The 19,870-nt window shown below is 42.1% G+C and overlaps 1 protein-coding gene across 3 annotated transcripts in view; it reads left to right on the forward strand.

The window, feature by feature from the left end:
• Positions 1-19,870, forward strand: part of DGKG (diacylglycerol kinase gamma) — a 210,241-nt gene that overhangs the window by 60,310 nt on the left and 130,061 nt on the right. For all 3 annotated transcript variants that reach the window (XM_029939689.1, XM_029939690.1, XM_029939692.1), the window contains exons 4-8: positions 1,961-2,123; positions 2,668-2,730; positions 11,006-11,176; positions 15,892-15,941; positions 19,674-19,748. In XM_029939689.1, the coding sequence (XP_029795549.1) occupies positions 1,961-2,123; positions 2,668-2,730; positions 11,006-11,176; positions 15,892-15,941; positions 19,674-19,748 (522 nt within the window). The remainder of the gene's footprint in view (positions 1-1,960; positions 2,124-2,667; positions 2,731-11,005; positions 11,177-15,891; positions 15,942-19,673; positions 19,749-19,870) is intronic.

Raw genomic sequence — 19,870 nt, forward strand, 5'->3', positions numbered from 1 at the left:
CTGAACCTATGACCTTCCAGAGCGTGGTTCAGAGGTGAGGGGCTAGAAGCCAGAGCAAATAGGATGAAGGAGGTGACGAGCTTAGTGTGGTCTGGCTGGAGAATGCTGAAGGGGAGGGGAAGAAGGACAGGCTAGGAACTCGAGTAACCAGCCATTTCTTTGGAGCAGTGCCCTTGAATATGCTTGCAGGTAGAGAAGCAGATGCTGGGAGATGCCTTCAGATGCAGGGAGGGAGGAATCAAGGGTCATGGGGGGTGGGTTCCACTTGGAAAGTAGGAGGAAAAGATTTTGCTGACAGAGACTGGTGAAAAAGAGGAGGATGTGTGAGGAAGAGACATTCTGAGGTGATGAGGCTGTGGAGACAGAGAGGGACAGAAAAAGGATAAAAGAGAGACACAGAGCCTCAGGAGCAGAAAAGACAGAGAGATGGAGGCTGATTGGTAGTTATCACAAGAAATGTGAGTCCACCATTTGGTTCGAGATCCCATAACCTGCTAAGAGCCTGCATTATCCTCTGTCCAACCAAATCAGGTTTCCTCCACTCTGCAAAGGAGATGTATAGAATAACCCCACCTGGAGACAAGTAGAAGCTGCTGTGTGAGCTCTGTCCCATTGGGACCAGGAGGGCATCGCTTGTTTTTAGGGCCAAAACTTTGTATCCCGAACCTGATTGTAAAAATTCAAACTGGCTTGTGGTTCTTTTTTTTTTTTTAATTTTTTTTAATGTTTTATTTATGTTTGATACAGAGAGAGACAGAGCATGAGAGGGGGAGGGACAGAGAGAGAAGGAGACACAGAACCAGAAGCAGGCTCCAGGCTCTGAGCTGTCAGCACAGAGCCTGTCACGGGGCTCGAACCCACGAATGTGAGATCTGACCTGAACCGAAGTCGTAGGCTTGACTGAGCCACCCAGGTGCCCCTGGCTTATGGTTCTGGGAAGGCTCCCAGATTTTCTAGAAGAGACAAGGGGTTAAATGCTATCAACATTTTGCAAGGAGAACAAAATAGGCTCCCAGAAAGGGATTTTATTCTCATGGCTGTTATTATTTACAAAAGCCTGCACAGCAGATCTTAGAGTAGAGCTTCCTCAGTGATTTCCAGGAGCATCTGCCGATTTTATGAAGAATCTGATGCCATCGGAGCACGAGCCAGTGATGACTCACTGCAAACTGTCTTTGTTGAGTGTTTGCTGAGTACAGCAGCCCTTTCTGGCATGGCTGCTCCCAGCCTGGGACCAGAAGCCAGGCAGTAGTGGGAGAGATACAGCAGGGAGAGCTTCTAGTTTTTGGCACGTTTCTTGATTCTACCTTCTGTCCTTGGCTTCCTGCTCTTCTCCTAGTGCCTAAAACCTTCACAAGGACATGTTTAGAGAGCAGCTGAGCCAGACACATACCCTCTCCTGTTATCTTGAGGTTCCTCCAGGGAAGGTCAGTTATGAAAGTGAATGATGGAGGCTGTCTTTTCCTATTTTTCTAAGACCCACATACTCAGGGATCCCATCCCTCATAACACAAGCAGAAATGGAGACACTGCAGAAGACCCATCTTTCTACCATGTTTGCAGCTACATCCTTCTTCACCTTAACTAGGATCCAGGGCATTGACCAAGTCCTGCTCATTACAGAGCAGTCTGGCTTGTGGGCAGAATCCTCCATGTCCAGTGCTTGCTCCCCATCACCCCCTTTCTGCCTAGTTTTAGGCACATCTTGTTACAGAAACCTCCGGTGAGCACCAACATGCAGCCATCAGTGTTTTCTCTTTCTTGTATCCTGTTTCCTGCTCCCTGCACCTGTCATTCTCCATCACCTCCTGGCCTTTTCATTCCAGCATTCACCCATCACCACACTTCTTTCTACTCGTCTTTCATTTCTCTATCTGCCAGCCCCCCAGTTTCTCTTCTCTCCTTTTTCTCTGTCCCTTTGCTTCTCTGCACTGACTTTTCCCTCTTTGTTCTTCCTCAGCCAATTAGCTATGATGTCTTCAAGCTGTTCATGAGGGCATACCTGGAGGTGGACCTTCCTCAGCCACTGAGCATGCACCTCTTCCTGGCCTTCAGCCAGAAGCCCAGACAGGAGACCCCTGACCACCCAACGGAGGGGGCCAGCAATGAGGCCAGTGGCCCAGGTACATAGACCAACATTCCCCAAGATGGAAGGGAGATGTTGCACCTGTAATGCACTTGCCAAAGCCACAGGCTGCACTCCTAAGGGGTCCCCTGTGCAGAGTAACTTCCTTACAGGGTGGAAATGAGAACTAAGAGACCAGAACTCATTCCCTATAGGGATGCCTGTCTGATGGTCTCTCAGAGGAAAAAAGAGGAGCAGAATTCCTGCACCCAGGCTCAGAAGGAAGGTTGGGGGGTAGAAGAAGAGGCATAAAATAATGTGTGGCGGGGGTAGAGAGACTTCTGCAAAGGCTGCAAGAACTATTTGGATGGAGCACATTCATCTCATGTACCCAGGCCAGAAGAACCCAGGAGTGTCAGAGGCCAGAGAAAGGTAAGTTGTGGTCACAATCTTCTTGGAATTTGGGCTATCAGTGTGAACCTAGCTGATACTCAGAGACACACAGGTCAAGTGATCCGGGCCCCATGGGAAGGTCCCCTATCTGCCTCTCTAAGAAGCTGGAGAACATAGGCTGGTCCTTAAATCTTCTTTTTATTCCCCAGATGCCAGCATACAGAATGTGGATAATGGTGCTAAAGCAGACGAGGCCTGTGCCCCTGACACAGGTAAGTCTCTGTAATAGAAGCTTTGCAGTGTTGAGGGGGAGTGGGTAATGCCTCATCCTTGGGAGCAGGGGGATATCTAACCAGCAGCATGTCTCCATGTCATTGTGTCCTTTGAGCAGATCTTGTCTGCCTCCCTCACTGGGGCCTCCACCACTCAAATGTGCTGGGATTCTGAGGCTCGATGCGGGTCCTTGCCTCACTTGCCCTGAAACAGGGCAGCTCATTAGATACTTACTTCTGATGAGTCTTCCTGGCCAGAAAGGGGAGAAGGGGGGGAGCCTTCTCAGGAGAAAGTGTACAATGAGGGTTTTAATGTATGCGTGTGTGTGTGTGTGTGTGTGTGTGTGTGTGTGTGTATGTGAGAGAGAGAGAGAGAGAGACAGAGACAGAGACAGACAGAGACAGAGACAGGGAGGCAGAGCATGTATATAAAGAGATGGCTGTAGGGCTGAGGTACAGATGGCCGTACCAGTGGGTGGTGGAAGGTGGGCAGGGCAGGAAGGTAAGGGTGTGCCCAGAGGTACAAAACTGTATCAAGCTGCACTATAAGAAATGATAAAGAAACATCTTTTTAGTAGAATTATTCCATATGGAAACCCGGGTTTACACATGAGAATGAAGAGCACTGAAACCGGTAACCACATGGGTAAATATAAAGAGTATTTTTCTTATTAGTTAAACTTCCTTAAAAGGTAATTCACCATTGAAGCAAAAAATAAAATGACATTGTGTTGTGCAGTTTATAATTTAACTTATGGAGAAACCAAATGTATAACTGTAGCACAAAGGCCTGGAGGGGAGAATTGGAGGTATTTACGTGCACCGGTTTAAGTAAGTCAGGAGGAGGAGCAAGGGGAAGCTGGCTAAAATTATTCTGATCTATTTCCTAGGGACTTGGTAGGATGAGAGAATTTCAAGTGGATATTAGATGTAGTTCTCATCTTTTTTCCAGTCATGGCAAAAGGACAACTAGAAGGATTAAGGATTTTTTGGTGTGTAACCGAAGGACTGGTGAGATCAAAAATTTACTGTGGATGAAAAGCAGGAAAGGGAAAGGAGAGTTTCCATTGGACCATAAGCTCAGCAAATTCCAGTCTTCTCCTAGAGCTCCACAAAGCCAGGATGACAAGCATCGGGGTCTGCCTTCAGGGTCAGCCTCAGGGCAAGACTCTACCAAGTATGGCTCGCCCACCCTCCCTTCCCAGCATCTCACCCAGCCGCACTAGGTTCCTGGCCCCTGGGTAAAATGGATTTAAGTTATAAATAAGTCTTAAATCTTATGTAGACTACCAGGGGCATGTTATAACATAGATTATTCTCATGATAGGAAGAGAAGGGTGAAACTGAAAATCTTGGGTTTCTAAACTCTGAGCAAGAAAAACAACCATGAGGGGCACCTGGATAGCTCAGTCAGTTAAGCGTCCAACTACAGCTCAGGTCATGATCTCATAGTTTGTGAGTTCAAGCCCCGCATTGGGCTCTGTGCTGACATCTCAGAGCCTGGAGCCTGCTTCAGATTCTGTGTCTCCCTCTCTCTCTGCTCCTCCCCTGTTCATACTCTGTCTCTCTCTCAAAATAAAGAAACATTTAAAAAGAGAGAAAAAAAAGAAAAGAAAAACAACCATGAAAAGCATTTGGAACCAAAGTCTCTACCCAGAGGCTTTCTTAGTCCAAGTATCTGGAACTTCAAGATGAACCTGAGAGAAATTATACTTCATTCCCTGAGGTTCCAAATTGTCTGGACAGGATTTGTTTTAGTGGCTGAGGTTTCTGAGGAACCAAGGAAGGATGTATTAGAGCTACTGTTGTTATATGATATTTGAGAAAAAGTGATGATAATGGAACTTGACTAGCTTATTTGACCACCATGTTTATTTGCAACATTTGTATCATTTTGAGTCTGAGAGCAACTTCCAGAGATTTCCTCCTGAGAAGTGATTTATGATGTACCACTTTCCTTGTTTGTGGAGAGTATCAGTCTTCTGTGGTCAAGTAATGAAAGGGTAATGATCTGACTCCTGGCCCAGAGACGTATATAGCATCTTTTTATCTTCTTTAGTGACTTTAAATTTAAAATAGAAAATCTGTTTCCTATGGGGCTGCTTTCTGTGGATGTCTTAATTATATGCCCCTGTTCACGAGAAACAGGAATGTAGGGACAGACAGATACCACAGAGAGAAGCCTCTGCCAGTAAGGAAGAGCCAAGTTCTGGTATCACCTTAGATCCAGCCATCTGTTGAAAATCCCAGACTTTTCCTTTTGCCCAAGCATAAGCCAGAGGAAAACTAAATTCTCATTTGATATGGCCTATTTAGGCAGATCAGAGCAATATTCAAGCTCGGATCTAGAACAACCTATTTCAAGTTATTCATTTCCAGAGCCAAGTAGGTGAATGGTTGGGTCTGTAAACACAGCAGAGAGGGGCTTTTACTGAGTCCAGACAAGAGCTCAGAGCCTTGAGCAATCTGTCATTGTCAGGAAGTCAGCTGGGAAAGCCTGAATGCACCTTTCCATGAATGGCCAAGACTAAATGGGAGAAACAATGTGAACTTCAGTTTCCTGGTCTTTATTTAGTTCCTCAGGCTCCTGAGATGTTTCAGCAACTTAGAATATTGGACTTTCAAGCAAAGTCCTTCAATTTTTTTCTTAGTTTTTCCCAATTATAAAAGTAACACATTCACATTGTAAAAAAAAGTTGAAGAGAACAGAAAAAAAGGAAACAATAAAATCACCCATATTTACCAGTACAATTACACACATGCATGTACAGACATGTATTCTTTTCCTATAACTTTTTATAGAATTAGAAGCAGACTATATATATAATTTTGAAACCAGCTTTGTTTTTCACTTACCATTATACTCACAAACATTTTTTGTGTCATTCAAGACTTTTAGTGTACACCAATTTTAATACAAGTCCCTCTTTTCAACAGATGAAAATCTGAGGTTGGATGTGGAAAGGAAGCCCACCTGTGCAAGGTCACACACCATTAGCACAAATCCAGAGTGAGAAACCTAGTCCTCTGCCTCTAGCTTGGTATTCTTCCCGCTTTGCCCAACTGGAGGGCAAGAAGTAATACAAAGACTAAGAAAAGGTGGAACAAGTCAGGTCTGCCTACGAACGCTCAAGCAACAGGGTTTATGACATGGCACCTAGACAGAACCTATGTAAGCTGGAAGAGGGTGTTAGTCTTTTACTACTGATGGTCCCTGAGGGATGTACTTAGATGGCTGTGGGCTAGGGGTGTTTCATATAAGGCGACTTGAGAAAAAACACTAGTAGGATCATGTGCCCCTCAGTCGTTCTGCTTCCCAGCATTTCCATGACTGGAATGAACAGTACACCTCAGTGTAGACTAGAACAGTGGTTCAAGATCCAGTCACAGTTCTGGTAACCCAAGGATCTTTGTAAAAGGCTGTAGTAATGTTTTAAAGCAGCTTTGGTGAGGTATAATTGGTATAAAATGAATTGCACATGTTTCAAGTATATAATCAGTAAGCTTTTACATATGTATACACCTATAAAACTAGTACCACATCAATATAATGAAGATACCCATCATAAGTTCCCTTGTAGTCTCTTTCTCCCACCATCCCTAGCCACCCACACCTGTGTCCATACAATCATGGATCTGCTTGCTGTCACTATAGATTAGACTGCATTTTCTATGTTTTATATACAGAGAATCATACAGTATGTATACTTTTTGGTGTGGCTTCTTTCACTCAGCATAACAATTTTAAAATGTATCCAGTTGTTGTGTGTATCAATAATTAACCTATTTTCAATGCTGATTAGTATCCTAGGATATAGGTAGATATCCACAATTTATTTATCCATTCACCTATTGCTGGATATTTGGGTTGATTCCAGTTTGAGGCTATTCCATATAAAACATGAATATTCTTGTATAAGTCTTTGTATGGACAGCTTTCATTCCTTTTAAGTAAAGATCTAGGAGTGAAACATGTAGGATTGTTATGTTCTCATGATAATTTGACTTCTGCATTATGAAGTAACTCTCTTTATTCTTGGTAATCTCTTTGCTTTGAAATCTACTTTCTTATAATTATGTCATAATTAATGTAGCAACTCTATTTCACTAGAGTTACGAGGATATCTTTCTCCATTCTTTTAATGTATTAGTGTCTTTATACTTAAAATTTTCTTAATGTTTATTTATTTTTGAGACAGAGTGTGAGCAGGTGAGGGGCAGAGAGAGAGAAGGAGACACAGAATCCAAAGCAGGCTCCAGGCTCTGAGCTGTCAGCACAGTGCCTGACACCAGGCTTGAACAGACAACCGTGGCCTGAGCTGAAGTTGATGCTTTACCACCTGAGCCACCCAGGCATCACTCTCTTTATATTTAAATTGACCTTCTTATAGGAAGCATGTTGTTGGGTCTTGGTTGTTGTAGTTCTTTATCTAATCTGACAATCTCTGCCTTTTAGAGTTTTAGAATGTTCACATTTACTATAATAATTGATAAGGTTAGGTTTAAAGGTACTGTCTTGCTATTTGGGTTTTTTTTCCATCTGTCCTTTCTTCCCCTTTTGTTCTTTTTCTGCCTTAATCTTTTAATTAATTGAATTATTTATGATTTTATTTTATCTCCTTTTTTATCTTATTAGCTATAACCTAGCTATATTATTTTAGTGACTTTTAACTATCATAGTCTACATTCAAGTAATATTATTCCACTTTGCATATAATATAAGAAAGTTACCACAATATATCTGCATTTCTTATCTAGGACTTTGTGTTCTTGTTGTTATACATTTTACTTCTACATATGTTAAATTATAAACTACACAACACACTGTTATTATTTTTGCTTTAATAGTTAATTACCTTTTAAGGAGATTTAACTAGTAAGAAAAATATGTTTTTATATTTACCCATGTGGTTACCAGTTTCAGTGCTCTTTATTCTTGTGTATAAATCTAAGTTTGCATATGGTATAATTCTACAAAAAAGATGTTCTTTACCACTTCTTGTAATGCAGCTCTATACAGTCTTGTACATCTGAAAAATTTTTTATTTTACCTTTTTTTCCCTGAAGATATTTCACTGAGTAAAGAATTTTAGGTTGGCAGATTTTTTTTTCCTTTAGTGTTTTAAAGATGTTGTTCCACTGACTTTCAGCTCACTTTTTTTCCAATGAGAAAATTACTGCCATTCTATCTTTGTTTCTCTCTACATAAGGTGTTGTTTTTCTTTTTTGGCTTCCTTTATGAATTCTTTTATAATTACTTAATCCACTTGATTATAATGTTTTTGATGTAGCTTTTGGGGTTTGGTTGTTACTGTGTTGCTGTTGTTGTTGTTAACGTAGGTTTTATGCTTGTGCAGAGCCCAACAAGGGGCTTGAACTCATGACCTTGAGATCAAGACCTGAACTGAGATCAAGAGTTAGACATTTAACCAATTGGGCCACCCAGGTGCCCCGCCTTGATATAGTTTTATTTATATTTCTTGTGTTTGGGGTTCACTGAGAATCTTGGATCTGAGGTTCTATTGTTTTTATCAAATACCAACAAATTTGGAAAAATTTCAGCTATTATTTCTTCAATTTTTTTCTACTTCTTTCTTTCCTGTTTAGGTATTCCAACTACATGTTTGACTACTTGAAGTTGTCCCACAGCTCACAGATATGCTATTCTTTTTTTTTCTTTTTTTAGTCTTTTTGGATAGTTTCTTTTGCTGTGCCTCAAACGGGCTAATCTTTTCTTCTGCAATGTCTAATCCACTATAAATCCTATTCAATGTGTTTTTTCATTTCACATATCGTATCTAGACACTTGATGTAGGCAGGCATTATTAAATATCTTCTATTCTAACTTAAAATGTATTATATTTCCTCAAGCCTCTTGGACATATGGTTATAATAAGTATTTTAAAGCTTTTGTCTGTTATATCATCGGTGTCATTTCTGGGTCATTTCAATTGCTTTTTCTCATTATTATTGTTTATATTTTCTTGCTTCTTTGCATACCTGTCAGTTTTTTGTTAAATGCCAGCTGCTAAAATTTTACATCGTTGGGTATTGGATATTTTCATATTCCTTTAAAAATTCTTGAGCTTTGCTTTGAAAAGCAAAAACCTAACCTAACAGTTAGGTTACTTGGAAATAGTTTGACCTTAAAGGTTTGTTAGCCAGGACCAGAAGGGCATTTGCTAGTTTCACCTGACAATCAAAGCAAAACTCATCCGAGTACTCTACCCAATGATTCATGAGTTACAGGGGTTTTCTACTTTGGTTGGTGAGAATAGACACTATTCCTGGCTCTCTGTGCATCCCGGCGACTACTGCCTCTAATACTGATTCTCTCCCCGGCCTCCGGTATTCTTCATCTGTACTAATTGTTATTCAGCTGAATAATGGAACAGAACTCTCCACTGATTATTCACAGGGGACCCTTTGTAGGTCTCTGGAGTTCTCTCTGTGAAGCTTCCTCCTCTGTGAACTCTAGCCACCTTGGGCTCCCCAGGCTCCACGCTCTATCTCTGCAGCTCAGAGAGACTTCTAGGATCTTCCTGGGTTCCCCTACCTGTGCTGCAGCCTAGAAACGCGTTCTGAACAGTATGAGGTGGCATTATGAGGCTGATCTCATTTGTTTTCTGTCTCTTGGGATCACCATTTGGTGCTACCACATTTAGTGTCCATTGTTTCATATCTTTTGTCTAGTTTTTTATTTGTTTCAGTAGAAGAGTAAATCTGGTCCTGTTATCCCAATTTAGTCACAATAGAAGTCATTATAATAGTGTTTTCATGGATGGATAATCTGAGGATAGAACAGTAACTTGAGGTATAATGGGCTACCTAGTACAAAGGATTTCTCACACTTGTCTTTTATATTACTATGTTTTTTTCATAACTTTTCTTCCAGTGCTGATTTTAATACTTGTGTTGCATATGTAATTTTATTGCAGTTTCCCCATCTCACTATCCTTATTTTTATCTCATCCTATTGTGTTTTTATCCCAACTTGCTCACCCCTCTGAGGCTTTCTGCTCCTATTTAACATATCTTCTTGCAACCTTTTGAGGGTATTGTCAAGTAGGAAATTATTTCCAAAGATCTGGTTTTCTGAGACTTCAGCATGAAGCTTCCTTTCCTTGTTTTACAGCTGTTTCATAGGCTCCATCTTGGTCTCTTCACAGGGCCCTTTGTGGCCTGCAGAGTGTGACAGTGACACAGTGGTCTCCCTTCTCAGACCCCAGCCTATCCCCTAACACCTGGGAGGCTTTCATGTTGCACAGCTCTACCATTTGCCTTTGCTTGGCACTTCGGTTTTCTGAATAGAAAGTATACTGGTAGCATTGCCTTCCATTACTGGAAGCTGGCCTTGCTATCAGGCTGTCTCTCCCTCTGTCTGTACGTTCGGCACTCCACTACTTAGTGGTACAACACCTAAGTGGATTTTTCACCATCAGTCCTCCTCTTACTTTTCCCTGTGTTTTCTGTGAATTGCACCCTCTTACTGGATATTAAGGGATTATTTCTAATGGGCATGGATCTAGAGAGGCCAGGGGAAGAGAGATACCCCTTAGAGTGCCTCAAGAAAGTGTAATTCATACAGTGAAATATAACTGCCAGTTTCTCATTAGCAATAACCTCATATTTCTGAATTAGAAGACAAAGAAGATAAGAGAGACAGAGTTTTCCAACCTAAAAGAAGGAAAACTCCAGAGGGAAAACTTACTCTATTCCTGTAGTATGATGAACTACTTTTTTCATTTTCTTAATCCAACTGAGGAGGCTTGCAGCTAGTCAGAATTCTTCCGAGTGCCTGGAAGTTTATTGATTGTTGATCACAGTTTTCTCTTTTGAATATTCATCTTTTTTTTTTTATCTTTAATTGTATTTGAGAAGAAAATTGTTAAATGGTGTACTGGTAAATGACCAGTTGTCTGGATTTTGGAATGCCAGCCAAAATTAACTCTACAAATTGAGTGTCTTCCCCCAAAATTAGTTTTAAATGACATTTACCTGTTGGCTACTGATATTACTAAAAGTCACTGTCATCTTCCCTGAAAATTCACATGGTGTAGGTGAATTTCTTACAGTGAAGGAGATCCTTAAAAGGGTCAGAATGGCGTCCATTTAGAGAGTTTGAATTCTACAAACTGGATTTCTAGGGCCACTGATTTGGCCATATTTAATTAACCAACACTTTCTCTACTGAGAAAATGATGGAGTAACAAAAGAGGTTGAATATTTACTAAACATTAAGTGCTCTTGGATGGTTCCCTTTTGCCTATCACAGAATCAAAGATCACCAAGAAGCAGGCCCCAGTGAAAGATGAGGTGGCTGCAGCCTCCCCGGGAAATCCTGCTGCTCCGTCTCCCGGCTCAGAATCCCCCGTCGTGTACCTGAAGGATGTCGTGTGTTACCTGTCCCTGCTGGAGATGGGGAGGCCTCAGGACAAGCTGGAATGTAAGTGTCCACCCTGTCAAGGGCCTTCAAATTTTTCCTAGAGGAAGATCTAGTGTCTTGTCCTTCATTCTAAACATGTCAGAGATTGATCTGGGATCATGGGTATTGGTGATGCCTGCTTGGGGAAGGTGTTTCTGTCCTGTCCCCAGCAGTGATCTGAACATTTCCTGGAATCCATGTTGGGACACAGTACCAGTTGTATGGAGAGTGGGAAGTGCATCGGAGACCTTGGTATTGAGAACCAGGATTTGGAAAGGGGAGAAGTCTCTACAAGAGGTCAAGCCTCCCCTTTTTTGCTGGCAGAACTTCCTGAAAGCTTCCAACCAAAAAGCTGTCACCTTCTCTTATTTTTCAAGGGAGGATATTCAACATTTGTCTTCCTTCTCCTGTTCTGTGCCCAAAACAACTCTTTAACTATGAGAAAATCTTTTTTTTTTCCCTTGAGAACTAATCAGCCTCTATCTCCTTAAAGCTTATTTTCATCTCATCACCCACCATTACTCCACATTTCTTGGCCTCTAGAGAAAAAGGGCTAGTTAGGTAAGGGAGTTGATCTTGGTTTCCCAGTGCTCCTTAAAGTTGGTTTCAGGGAGAGAGTAATAGCTGGTGGCAGAAAGGAAAGCCCACAGAGCTGAAACAGCCTGCAGTCTCGTTGTAAGATGCACTACAGGGTTGGGCTTACTGGCCTCTGTCAGCTTCCAGGCAGACTTTTAAAAATAGATGATACGACCTTGTTGAAAAAGGTACATTGTTTTGGCTCCTTTGGGGACCTTAGTAGACATTAAAGGGAAAAACATACACATCATAGCAGAAGTCAAAATTCCAGTTAATAATAAGACGAGTCAGTAAAACTCAAACATTAACAAGGAAGTATCTGGCAAAGGTTAACCCTCCCCCAAACCAAAGTGAAACAGTTCACTGGCCACCCATAGTTTTGAGGTGTTAATAATTGCAAGTCTTAGGTACCAATTTGGTGGCAAATGTAGCAGATTTATGTTTCTTTTGACTAATGCTTAAAGTGAAATGTCAAATTATTTTTCAAGATTCAGCTGGATTTTGAGTTTTAGGCATTATATTTGTTCATAATTACTAGAGAGGATGTGGAAGATGTTTTCATATTAGTGGCTCTCAGACTGAGTCTTGTAATGGCAATAAAAAGAAATTGCATTTAATTTTAAAAGTTTTTTTTAATATTTATTTATTTTTGAGTGAGAGAGACAGAGCATGAGTGGGGGAGGGGCAGAGAGAATGGGAGACACAGAATCCGAAGCAGGTTCCAGGCTCTGAGCTGTCAGCACAGAGCCCGTGCAGGGCTGGAATTTGGGTACAGCGAGATCATGACCTGAGCCGAAATCAGACGCTTAACTGACTAGGTGCCCGAGCACCCCTAGGAACTGCATTTTTAAAAACTTTTTATTATAGAAAATTTCCAACATAGATAAAAGTATAAAGCACAATGAACTTCCCATGTACCCATCAGCCACCTTCAGTAATTACTTACTTATACCCAGTCATGTTTTATTTCTACCTGCCTCTGCCCTAGAATATGTTGAAGCAACTTTCAGACATCATGTAAGTTCTCCTGTAAATATTTTAGTATATATCTCAAAAATATGACTTTTTCTTAAATATAACAGCACCATTATTCTGTGAAATATAACAGCACCATTATCACATTGAAAGACAATGATTCCTGACTATTGTCTGTTCAGAGAAAAAATAGGCAAAACTAATATAAAAACAAAAGTACTTATTTAGGGCCTCAGAATAGCAATTAGGAGAACACAGATTTGGGCATCAAGCCAAATAGTGCCCCTCCCAGGGAAGAGAAATTGAGGGTTTTTAAAGACAAAAGGGAATGCTTGTATATGTTGTTTACAGAGAATTTTGACTGGTGTTGATGCCAGAAGACTAATCTTGACTGAATATAATTGGTTACTGAGGCTGTCACTAAGCAAAGACTCTTACTGTAGCAAGTTACAGATGCTAGAATTGAGTCCTTGGAATATTTGCAGTTTGGTCCAATTCAGAGTTCACGGTTCCACCCATCTCCTTGATGACCTTCCGACCCTATTTTAAAACCCCTTGCCTTAAGTGACTCAATTTCATTTCACTGTTTATATGTCAAATATTGTCAGTGTTCACATTTTCCCAATTATCTTATATATTTTTAATTGTTTGAATCAGGATCCAGACTTGGTCCATATATTGCCATTGCTTCTTAAGTTTCTTCTATTTTAATCTTCTGCATATTTTTTCCTCATAATTTTTTGTTGCAGAAACTTGGTCATTTGGCCTGTTGAGTTTTTAATCTTGTTTTTTTTTAATGAAACCAAATAAATACAGATCTTCCCCTGATTTTAATGATTGAAAACAGGCTTTCCTTTTTAATAACCAAACATGTATCTTCTTGGAAATTATAGCCTGAAATCCTACCTATCATCAATACAGTAACAATAATAATTCTCGTTATTGAATACCTTATATCTGCTAATCACTTGATTTAAAAAATTTTTTTTCAATGTTTATTTATTTTTGAGAAACAGAGAGAGAGAGAGAGAGAGAGAGAGAGAGAGAGCATGAGGGGGAGAGAGGCAGAAAGGGAAACACAGAATCCAAAACAGGCTCTAGGCTCTGAGCTGTTAGCACAGAGCCCTATGCGGGGCTCAAACCCACAAACTGTGAGGTGATGACGTCAGCTGAAGTCTGAAACCCACTGAGCCACCCAAGTGCCCCTCTGCTAATCACTTTAAATGCATTATCTCATTTTAACCTCATAATAACCCTAGAAGGTCAGTGTGATTATTCTCATTTTACATATCAGAAAGCATAGAAAGTGTAAATGCTTGCCCAAGGCCATGCTGCTAAAAAGCTGAATGTTTATACTTTATGGTTCTACTCTCTGTCCCTGGTAGGACCAAGAGAATTCTGTTTAGAGTTATCCGGGCCTATGGTCTGGGAGCAACAGTTTTGGGAAGGTCTGTCCTTCTTTATGTCACTCAACCATCTGTTTGGCAAGTCAGCCTCCTTTGCTGAGTTCGTCTGACCAGGGTGTTGAGATTCACGGAGAATCGGATCGGAAGGCCGTGATCCTACTTTTTAAGAATCCCACCAGGATCACACAACTGAACAAGGACAAGGCTCAGGGATATTAAAACATATAGAAAGATGTAACAACAAACGGGCAACTTAGCAGGAGTGTTGTGACCTTTGGGTACATGCTGAGAGGTCCAGAGTGGATATGTGGGGGAAGGGGAAGTCAGGGGAGGCTCCACAGAAAAAGCAGGACTGATGAAAGGTTTCAGGGATTGGAGGAAAATGAAGACAAGTTCAGCTCTGCTCACCACTCTGCTTACTTCTGAGATCACACAGGATCCCTACCTTTTAGATGACCAAAATGCAAGTTTCCTGGTTCCCAGAAATGAAAATTTTAGTCCTTTGCCTAAATTTCTCTCCCAGAACTTCCATATCCTGCATCACCTCCCTACAGCTAGAACATGATAGAGGATGCTTCTGAATAACATGTTGACACTTTAGAAAAATAAATACAGTAGCTTCTGGAATGGTAACTCATGTAATAGCATTAATGGGGAGTAAGTGAGTAGTAACGAAAAAGTGCATAGGACAGTACATCATACTTATTAAGTGCCATATATAAATGATAATTAATGAAAGAAAGTAAAAACAAATAATAGTTGTTGAGTGCTTTCTATATTCCAAGTACTGTGTGACTTAGGAATAGGGCACAGGAATAGAAGTCTGTATTACATAAACTCAATCTTTCTAAAATCTTTAATGAGGTCAAAAACATTTAGATGTCATAATATCGATTTTTAGAGTAATCATAGCTGGCCTGAAATCATGAGGTTAATGAAATGATCTTGAACTTCTCTGCCTGCTATGGGGCTGTTAAGAAAAAGAGCAAGTCAATTAAACTTCTCTGGATATCTTTTTTAAGAGAACTAGGTTGTCAAAAATTGTTTCCTAAAGTCTTTCTAAGTATTGAAAAGGCTAGCAAAAATATTTACTACATATGTAGTCTTTCTTGGCATGTTTCTTTTATGAACATTTTAAAGGTATTAAGGTTCTTACTGTTTTATACATATCTTGTACACTTTATATCTTATATAGAAAAACTAAAAATTGTTACTGAGAAAAAACTTGGCCTATCATTTACATATTAATCCTCATTGGGAAAAAAAAAAAAAAACCCAGGAGAAAGAAACTGTTACAATCTCCATCTGAGAGATGAAAAACATGGCCCAACAAAGTTAAATGACTTGTTTGATTCCCCGGGATGGTAGGACAAGGCCAAGATGTGAGTCTGCTTAAGTCCACACTCTTTCTGTGCACAGTGGAAGCAGTGTCCCATTTATAATTTGGGAGCCTCTACCCGCCATCAGCTGGGCATTTGCTTTGAGTCATGTTCTAGTGATGCTGCGAGATACGCACGCTCCACCAGGAATCATACTGTGACCTGGATCTCATCAGCCTGAGTTATTGCTTAGATGGGTCCGGAGGCCGCACGGCTTGGTTCTCCTCCCTCTCCCCACCCTGTGGTAAGAAGTCAGACTCTGCCTGGGAGGGTGGGTGAGCTGGCTGCAATGGCCTTTGCCCCAGTGACAGAACTCCTCTAAAGACCAGGAACGTCAAAGTCTCAGCTCATCCCTGGTGCCTAGAGGACATCTTGAACCTCACCTCTGTCTCTCTTGCAGTCATGTTTCGTCTCTATGATTCAGATGAGAATGGCCTCCTGGACCAGGCGGTAAGTTCTCCCTCCAAATATCCTTCCTGAAACCAAGAAAATCTCTAGGAGAGGGGAGCAGGGTAGAGGAAGAGTCTAAAGACTCCCAGTTCCATCTTTATAGGAATAGCAATGTGTCAGTATGGGCTGCAGAAATCATGGTAGAACTCCCCCACCCAAAAAATGACTACTTCCAATAGTGCCAGCATGGGTGGGGAGGGGGGGCAGGGGGAATGAACTCTATCTAGTTTTTACATTTTAGAACACCGGGATCACAAAATCTCAAAATGGGGAGATGCTTTGGTATCTTACCTAGTTTAACTTCCTAGTCTTCCTCTCATACCCAGGGTACTAGCTCTACGGGTCTGGTTCTTCCTGCTCTGAGCTGATGGTTCCATCCCATGGCACCTGGGAAGGCCTGAGACCTGCCCTCACTCTCCCCCAGGAACAGGCAGGTATAGGATAGGATCATGGGGTGAAAGGAGGGATGGAGAAGGAAAAAGCAGGGAGGGTGGAAGGCAAAAAGAACCAGACAGGCCTTGTGCTCATGGCCAGCAGTGTCAGAGACGGGACTCCTTAACAGAAAGGCTGTGAGGGTGGGGGACATGCGACTGAGTCAGACCAGCCCCACGGGGAAGGAAGGAAACAAATCCATTAGACCAACTAAATCATCCTAACGTCCTCTAAACGCCAGGATGCATTTAAGACATCTCTACAGCCACATTGCAATGCTCTGGGTCCTATCCTGCCAGGGAACCGCGAGAGAATCACAGACTGTCAAGCATTGGATGAACGCATGTTTATTGAGTTTCTGCTACATGTCAAGCACTACTCCGAGCACTGGGGCTACATCAGTGAGGCCACTGGACCAAAATCCACGCCCTCATGAAAACTTTCATTGTAGTGCAAGCACGTACACTACAAAGCATAGCAAGACATGTGTCAGAGAGAGGTGTGCGCTGGAAGAAAGATGAAGGAGGGAAAGGAAGTGCTGGGAGGAGGGGGCTGCATGTTTATCTTGAGGAGCCAAGGAAGGTCTCCCTCCTCAGGAGGCCTCGGTACAAGGAGTGGTAGGAGGCGAGGGAGTAAGCCAAGCCGTGGGGATATCCAGACGAAGCACCTTCCAGGCAGAGGGAACTGCAAGGACAGGGGTTTTTGCGGGGGGCTCGGGATGTGGGTGGTTAGTGAGGAGGCCAGAGTGATGGAGCAGAAGAGTAAGGAGGTCAGAGTGAGAAGTAGAAGGAGATGAGATCAGACAAGCGATGACCAGGGGTGCTTTCGGGGAGAGTTCGTCAAACATATCAAGCTGTAGAGGGGACTGGGAAAGTTTGTCTTTTACTCTGGAGAAATGCAGAACCACTTGGGATTTTGAGCAGAGGGGTGACATGACTTCAGTTTTACCAGATCACTCCAGCCGCCCTGTTGAGACCAGACTGTATGGACTCAAGCATGGATACCAGTTAGGAGGCTACTGGAATAAACAAGGCAGAAAGTGATGCTAGCTTGCACCAGGGTAGAAGCATTGCAGCTGGTAAGAAGTGGTTAAATTCCAGATCTGTTTGGAAGGCAGCATTGGAAGATGGAAGCGAGTCCCAATAGAAATATCTGCTTCAACTTCCTACGGAGAATCCTTGGCAGATGGATGCCCAGGCTGTGTGTGAAAGCTGGGAGGATTGGAGAGTTCACCTTCTCCCTTGAGGCGGCCATTGCACTGCTGGGACCTCTAGTCTGCCAGAGAAATTTTCAACACAAAACAGGATTCTTTTCTCCCTTCCCCTCCCCCCAACCCAGCAGGGAAGCCAAAACTCACCAGCCTTCAGCTCCTTCCCTACATTCCTCTGCTTGCTTCTACCCTGTGTAGCGGACCAGGACAGCTGACCAATGGAATACCAGTCCTATACAATGGGCCTTTCACTTTTTTAAGATACTGTCCTATCTACCCAAAGATCTTCTCTAAGCTCAAATTCTGCAATTTCTACACTGTTTCTCATAAGGCAGCCTTAAATAACCACTCTGACCAACCTCTGGTTTGTCAGTGCCTTTCTTTTTTGTTTGTTTGTTTGTTTAGTTATCTTTGGAAAGAGAGAGGGAGAGAGAGCGCACAGCAGGGAAGGGGAAAAGAGAAAGGAAAACAAAGAATCCGAAGCAGGCTCCAGGTTCTAAGCTGTCAGCACATAGCCCGATGGGGCTCAAACTTGCAAACTGTGAGATTGTGACCTAAGCTGAAGTTGGATGCCCAACTGACTGAACCACCCCAGTGCCCCTGTGCATGCCATTCTTAAAATATGGCATGGAACTTAATCCACTCCTCCTTGACTCTTTAAGTATCCACATGTGGCCTGACAAAGGTAGACATGAGGAGAACAAAGTCTTTCTAAAACCTGTTTACTGTGCTTCCTGAAAATGCCCACCCATTCACACAGGCCATGATGGAATCTAATTCTCAGTTCCTGAATCACATTGTTTTAATCAATGTATCTTGGACCCAGCTAGATCCATAAGCTCTTTTCCATTGGAAATTCTGCTGAGCCCTGTCTCCACGGTTCTGCCACTTCCTCATCTTAATTTACTGCCTCATCTACAGTTTTGCAATGAATTTTTTAAAAATTTAAATAAAATATAATTTTTTAAATCCCTGCTGGGTTTTAGCTGGCTTGTTTTGACCCAGTATTCTACTTGGTGGAGGTAGCACTTTAAAAAATTTTTTTCTTAATGTATGTTTATTTTTGAGAGAGAGAGAGAGAGAAAAAAAACACAAGTGGGGCAGGGGCAGAGAGAGAGGAAGACACAGAATCTGAAGCAGGCTCCAGGCTCCAAGCTGTCAGCATGGAGACTGAGGCGGGGCTCAAACTCACAAACCTAGAGATCATGACCTGAGCTGAAGTCAGCCTCTTAACCAACTGAGCCACCCAGACACCCCTTGGGTAGCACTTTTGAACTTTGCTTCAGTTCACTAATGTGTCTCCCCAGATCAATCTTACTTTGCACATCTTCAGTGGTGCCCAAGAGATGCAGTACCTTTTCAGTCCAGCATGTTTCCATGCGATTCTTGGTGCACTCATTCATCAGCATCCAACAATTCTGTGAGGTTTTAAATAAAGCCTGGTCTTGGTACTAAATAAAAGGCTCACTCACCATGCAAATGTAGCCCTTATAAATTTCCTATTCACAGAGCCCTGGGCTCAGGGCTGGATGTGATGCCAAGGAAACGGAGGAGATCCCCCAAAGGAATCTAAATCATAGTGCATGAGCTAGAACAAACCTAGTGACCCTCCATCCAACTGAAACTGACCCCTGAGAGGTATAGATGGATCCCAAGTTGCTAAAGCTGTGGGAATGAGGAGGGATAAAAGAAAGAGGAGAGAACTGCCTTGGCTTGTATGTATGTATGTAGGGAACTACAATCACAAAGAAGGGGAAAACATGGGTACCTTCTATGTTGGGTCAAAGCACAGATTTGGGGAAGAAGGGAAGTCCAGGTGGGTCCAGGAAGAGGTCAGCGTTCAGTGAGCTTTCTCCATACCTCTGGCTTATCCATGTTCTGTGCTTCTTTTGAGCATTTACTCTCTATAGAGCTTTATAATTAAGGTAGAAATAAAGAGCAGAAACAAATGGTGAGCTCCTTATGAAATGCCAGTATGTTACACTGTTGCTTCTTACGCTCCACCCTGCCCGTCCTCCCATGAGGTTGGACTTTGAATCTTGCTCTTGAAAACACATCTTTAGTGGTTCTCTCCTCTTGATGTTTTCCAGGAGATGGATCGTATTGTCAACCAGATGCTTCACATTGCCCAGTATCTGGAATGGGACCCCACGGAGCTGAGGCCTGTGAGTTTCCACAAGCAAGGGGTGAGGTCCACGTGAGCCTCCAAAATGAAAGCGGGACTCAGGACTTGGATACAAATATTTACTGTGCATGCTCTCCCAGACTTAGCTTCATATAGGCAACT

The sequence above is a fragment of the Suricata suricatta genome, chromosome 5, assembly GCF_006229205.1.
Source record: "Suricata suricatta isolate VVHF042 chromosome 5, meerkat_22Aug2017_6uvM2_HiC, whole genome shotgun sequence".
Taxonomy (NCBI): domain Eukaryota; kingdom Metazoa; phylum Chordata; class Mammalia; order Carnivora; family Herpestidae; genus Suricata; species Suricata suricatta.